The 6,115-nt window shown below is 49.6% G+C and overlaps 1 protein-coding gene across 3 annotated transcripts in view; it reads left to right on the forward strand.

The window, feature by feature from the left end:
• The window catches only part of Clpb (ClpB homolog, mitochondrial AAA ATPase chaperonin), a 123,929-nt gene extending 120,943 nt beyond the window's left edge, over positions 1 to 2,986 (forward strand). For all 3 annotated transcript variants that reach the window (XM_005368790.3, XM_026790099.1, XM_005368791.2), the window contains 5 exons: positions 824 to 980; positions 1,550 to 1,623; positions 1,738 to 1,857; positions 2,011 to 2,115; positions 2,685 to 2,986. In XM_005368790.3, coding sequence (XP_005368847.1) covers positions 824 to 980; positions 1,550 to 1,623; positions 1,738 to 1,857; positions 2,011 to 2,115; positions 2,685 to 2,933 — 705 coding nt within the window. In that variant the 3' untranslated portion in view covers positions 2,934 to 2,986. The remainder of the gene's footprint in view (positions 1 to 823; positions 981 to 1,549; positions 1,624 to 1,737; positions 1,858 to 2,010; positions 2,116 to 2,684) is intronic.
• Positions 2,987 to 6,115: the final 3,129 nt, after the last annotated feature.

Genomic DNA, 6,115 nt, shown 5'->3' on the forward strand with positions numbered 1-6,115 from the left:
TACATACATGATAGCTAGATGGGTGGGTGGATGGATACATACATACATACATGATAGCTAGATGGGTGGGTGGATGGATGGATACATACATACATGCATGCATGCATGCATGCATACACAGGCAATTAGGCAATGACTAAGAGTGCTTGCTTTTCAGTTCCTAGCAGCCATTTCATCTGGTTCACAGCTACCTGTATCTCCAACTCCAAAGGATCTAGTGCCCTCTTTTGACCTCTGTTGGCACCCACACGTGCATAGTGTACACTGTAAAAATAAGAGCTGCCTGACTTTTGCAGATGTCATTAGCCACAGGAATAACAACTGTCTAACCATTTGCCCTTCACCAATGACCATGTGTGGTCCTGATAATCATCCTCTAAGATGCCCTCCCCTGCACTTCTGCAGTGACCTAGGCTTTCCTTCATCATCATCATCATGATTGTTTCCTGATCTCACTGACCCTCTAGGCCAGGATCATGAGAAGGCTCAGAAAGTTCCACACAGTAGGCCTCCGAAGTTCCACACAGTAGGCCTCCGAAGTTCCACACAGTAGGCCTCCGAAGTTCCACACAGTAGGCCTCCGAAGTTCCACACAGTAGGCCTCCGAAGGAAGTGTGTTTGACTGGGAGTCAGACTGGCCGCTGGAAGCCAGGAATGCTAGCTGCCAATAGTGGGGGCACCTCATCGGAGGCCTCGGTTGGTAAAGCCCTTCAGGATGAGAGTCATAAGCTGCAGAGAGCTTAGAGTGGGAGGCAGCAGCAGAGGGACTTGGAGAACAGCTGTCTGATGGAGCCTACCCAGCTACCAGCTTCATCCTTCCCAGGGCCGCCTGACAGATGGCAAGGGGAAGACCATTGACTGCAAGGATGCCATCTTCATCATGACTTCCAATGTAGCCAGTGATGAGATTGCCCAGCATGCACTACAGCTGAGGCAGGAAGCTTTGGAGATGAGCCGAAATCGAATTGCCGAAAACCTTGGTATGATGTGTGGCCTGGGCGATCTGAGCACAGGCATGTCTGGGGCAGAAATGGAACTGAAACCCTTAGAGTAGAAAGTAGGCATCATCCCAGAGAGCAGTGGGACAAGAGATAGTGCCCCACCCTCAGGAAAGTAGGCATCATCCCAGAGAGCAGTGGGCACAAGAGATAGTGCCCCACCCTCAGGAAAGCCCGGGTCCACCAGTTTACCGGATGGCTTCAGACCCACCCCCACCCCCCCAGGGACCGGGGAGAAATTGGGGAAGTGGGCGAGGCCTCATGTACAAGGGTCATAGAGAGAGGCCGCTTCTGCCTTGCTCCTGGAAGAGCCTGGGCCTCTTTGCTGGGTCAGAGCTGTCTCTGCCCCAACCCAACAAAACCTGAGTCAGTGCTTTGTGGCATCTGCAAGCCAAAGGGCCTCAGAATCTGTCAGCTAGGTGCTCAGGACAAGGCTGGGACCTCAGACTGTGGCTACATGCACTCAACAGCAAGCCCAGGCTTTTCCCTGGGGCCAGCACAGCCCCAGAGCTGAGTGTGATGGCTAAGTACTTTATGATCTGTCTTCACAGGGGACGTCCAGATGAGTGACAAGATCACCATCTCAAAGAACTTCAAGGAGAATGTGATCCGTCCCATTCTGAAAGTGAGTTTTTCTTTTGGCTTCCTGCTGGGGCGCTAGAAATACGGAAGTCCCTGTCTCCCCCATTGGTCCAGAAACCTCCCCATTGTCACTGAGCGCCTCCACCCTTCTCTGCAGGCTCACTTCCGGAGAGATGAATTTCTGGGACGGATCAATGAAATTGTCTACTTCCTCCCTTTCTGCCACTCAGAGCTTATCCAGTTGGTCAACAAGGAACTGAACTTCTGGGCCAAGAGAGTAAGAGAGGACTGACTGCCTGTGGGTGGGGGTAAGATATCTGGAGCCAGTGGTCCTGGGGGCACGGTCTCTCAAGGCCCCTGCGGACCAATGTGCCTAGAGCTAGAAGGTGCTGGGCAACATGCAGACAGTCCTCTCTCTGACCCACCTCAGGCCAAGCAGAGACACAACATCACACTGCTGTGGGACCGCGAGGTGGCAGATGTGTTGGTTGATGGCTACAACGTCCACTATGGCGCCCGCTCCATCAAGCATGAGGTGAGCACAGAGGCCTGAGACAAACACAGAACCTCTACACCTTCCCCCTGGTGCCCTGGCTTCCATGCCGGTCTCCCTGAAATTATCCATACCAACAGTGAACAGAAGCCCCTTCAGAACTAAAAATAAAAAATGATCAATTCAGGCTAGTCTCTAGTCAGGTGGTGGTGGCACACACCTTTAATCTTAGCACTTGGGAGGCAGAGGCAGGCGGATCTCTGAACTCAAGGCCAACCTGGTTTACAGAGCAAGTTCCAGGATATCCAGGGCTACAGAGAGAAACCCTGTCTCAGAAACAAAACAAAACACTAGTCTCTAAGCAGGATGAATAAGTATGAATCCTCATTAGAAGAACCTGGACTGAGAGACTCCGAAAACTAACGCCATGGAGCCTTTAGCAGTTCCTGGTAAGCTAGTTGCCATTAAAGCTCAATTTGCAAGTGAGAACTGCAGCTCTGAGGTTTGTGACTTGCCCAGACAGTAAGCCATAGAGGCCAGCTCCTGGCTGAAGCTGCAGGTCAGGTGCAGGCTAAGGCAGTGATGGCCCTATCACCTTCCTTCACCTGCAGGTAGAGCGCCGTGTGGTAAACCAGCTGGCAGCAGCCTATGAGCAGGACCTACTGCCAGGGGGCTGCACACTGCGCATCACCGTGGAGGACTCGGACAAGCAGCTCCTCAAGAGCCCTGACCTGCCTTCACCCAAGGCTGAGAAGCGTCCGCCCACACTGCGTCTGGAGATCATTGATAAGGACAGCAAGACCCGCAAACTGGACATCCGGGCACCACTCCACCCTGAAAAGGTGTGCCATACCATCTAGCATCCGCCTGCCTGTGTGTACCCTGAACATCTAATAAAGACCCCTTGCTGTGACATGGCAACTGACATGCCGTCCCCTCATGCCTCCCCAAGGCCCAGGCCCTCCCATGCCTTCTTGGTTGTGAGGTTCATGGTCTGTTGTGATCTCCAAGTGAGGAACAGGAAGGCCTGGTCTGCGCTTCAGTGCAGACTCCATTCCATGTCGTCAGTAGAACAGGAACATGTTACCAGAAGATCAGAAGCATGGCAACAGAAACCAGTGTGGCTGGAAGAAGACAGGGCCAGGCGGTGTTGTGCACCTCTGCTTGTGCTGACGCAGCACGTTCCCATGGTGTCCCCATGAGGGTAGAGGAAGGCAAGAGCTCTAAGCATGAGGCTCTGTAGTCTACAGCTGTCTCTTTCCCATGCCCGTAGCTCTCTGTCGTGCCCGCCCTGGAGTCCAGCCTTATGACTAAGCCAGGGTAGGGCACCCATAGGTCTGAGTGGTTCCTGCCATCCTCTGGGATGGGACTGTGGTCCCTAATGACCAAACTCAGCAGGCTGGCAGTACAGGTACTGGAAAGCTGTGTGGGAGCAAGGTTAGGGTCAGGCTCCATGTAGGTGGACGTGGAGTGTGCCTCAGCGCTGTCTCTCAACTGCTGTCCCAGCCGGGTGAGTCAGGAATGAACCTGCTGGTAACTCAGTGTGCCATGTCCACTGCGGACAGCACGACATCGTGTGTGTTTCAGCCCAGCCAGGCAGGATACAACAGACCTGGCAGAAGCCACCCGTAGTTTCCTACAGGATTTGGGTAGAGCCCTCTGTCCACCAGGGTGCAGAGATAGGGCTGAAGTCAGTGTCATGGGTCATAGAAGAATGTCAGGACAAGATGGTCAGGCCAGAGCATGAGTGCCTAGCTCTGGATGGTTCCACCCAGCTCCTCAGGCAGCCTGCTCATCTCTACCTCAGTAATTTATTCTCCTTTTTATTTTGAAATTGTTTAGACTTATAGAAAATTCTCCCCCCTCCCCTCTGACACCTTTCAGTCGGCCTCTCCTCCTGTCACTCAGCATGGGTAATGACCAGACCAGGGCCAGGAGACGCACACTGCCGCGAGCTCTAGAAACCCCACATTGCCTTTTCTTTCCATTTCTTCTTCCTGTCTGCCTGAGGCAGTTTCTGTGTCCTTGCTCGTTTTTAAACAGTCCTTCAGCTTGGGTTTGTCTGATGTCACTGATGAGACTGAGGTCTGCATCCTTAGCAGAGTGACCACAGAAGCCGTCTGCCCTGCTGCTCCCAGCACCTGCACTGCTGTAATCTTGAGACTAGGGTTGTCTGTGGAAGGATTCTCTACTGTAAAATTGTAAACTTTCAGGCTGGGGTGTAGCTCAGTAATAGACCTTGCCTAACATGCATGAGGGCCTGGGTTTGATTCCCAACACCACAGAAATAAATAAGTGTATATAGGGAGCTGGAGAGATGGCTCAGTGGTTAAGAGCATTGCCTGCTCTTCCAAAGGTTCTGAGTTCAATTCCCAGCAACCACATGGTGGCTCACAACCATCTGTAATGGAGTCTGGTACCCTCTTCTGGCCTGAAGACACACACACAGACAGAATATTGTATACATAATAAATAAATAAATATTTAAAAAAAAAACAAGTGTATATATAAATAAATAGTTTTCCTCTGGAAATGAAATCAAGCCAAATATATTGGCTTATGCCTAGACTCCCAGCAGTTGGGAAGTTGAGGTAGGATTGTCCCAAGTTTGAGGCTACCATCTGCTGTATAGTGAGTTCTAGACCAATCTAAGCTACATAGTAAAACCCTGTCTCCAAATAAAGAGCCAAGCAGGTAGAGCTCTATGAATTCTAGACTGGCCTGGTCTGCAGAGTGAGCTCCAGGCCACCCAGAGCTACATAGTGAGACCCTGTCAAAACAAGGGGGGAGGGGGCTGTAATATTTCTCAGCAGGTTAAGGAGCTTGCTGCACAATCTCATGATTTGAGTTCAATCCCTGGAACCCATATAAAGATGGAAGGAGAGAGCCAACTTGAAAAAACTTGTCCTCTGTGTACTGAAGAGATGTCTCAGAGGTTAAGAGCACTGGCTGCTCTTCCAGAGGTCCTGAGTCCAATTCCCAGCAACCACATGGTGGCTCACAACCATCTGTAATGAAATCTGGTGCCCTCTTCTGGTGTGCATCAGAACACTGTATACATAATAAATAAAATCTTTAAAAAAATTGTCCCCTGACCTCTACACACACATACAGTGGCATGAATGCCCCCATACACACATTATTTAGTAATAATAATAAATTTAAAAAGGGATAAAATGTTCTGGGAAGATACTTGAAACTGTTTGGATGTCACATATGTAGAATTTTTCTTAGTGTTGTGTTCATCTCGCTTAGCTGTTTTACTGCTGTGCTTACTGTATTCCTTATGACGACTTTGCCGTCCTTATTCATCTGTATCTACTAATGAGTATTCTGTTCTAAAGACTGTTACCTCATATATCCAGTGATGACATACGTTGGCTGTACTGTAGTAGGAAGAGTGCTGATGGTGCAGCCCTGCTTGGCTCCTTCAGCTCTGCCCTTGTGTCCAGCTCACAGCCTCATGTTCCAGCACCATAGACTTCTGGGCTCACTCACCGTCTCCAAAGCACAGCTGCCATTTCTCCAAGACTCCTGTCTCCTTTTATTGTATGGACCAATGGTTTCTTGATACTTCAAGAGTAAGATCTGGACACCAGGGATGTTCGTGGTGTCCAGACCCTCCCAGCAGATGCACCAGGAACTAAAGATACATGCATATACATATGTCTGGTTTTATCCCTTCATCTATGTTATGAAAAAATCATGAGTTCCAAGTGGTGCCTATAGTCCAATCTAATACTGTAATGTGTGGCAGCCTTTTTTTTTTTTTAGATTTATGTGTATTAGTGTTTTGCATGCATGTATGTATCTAGAGGCCAGAAGAAAGTGTTTTATACCCTGGAACTAGAGTTACAATATTGAGCCACCATGTGGGTGCTGAGATTTGAACCTGGTCTTCTGAGAAAGCAGCTAGACCTCTTAACCACTGGGCCATTGCTCCAGCACATGCAGTGGCCTTAATTTTTAATTTTTTTTAAATATTTATTTATTATGTATACAATATTCTGTCTGTCTGTATGCCTGCAGGCCAGAAGAGGGC

Source organism: Microtus ochrogaster, unplaced genomic scaffold, assembly GCF_000317375.1.
Source record: "Microtus ochrogaster isolate Prairie Vole_2 unplaced genomic scaffold, MicOch1.0 UNK41, whole genome shotgun sequence".
Lineage (NCBI taxonomy): Eukaryota > Metazoa > Chordata > Mammalia > Rodentia > Cricetidae > Microtus > Microtus ochrogaster.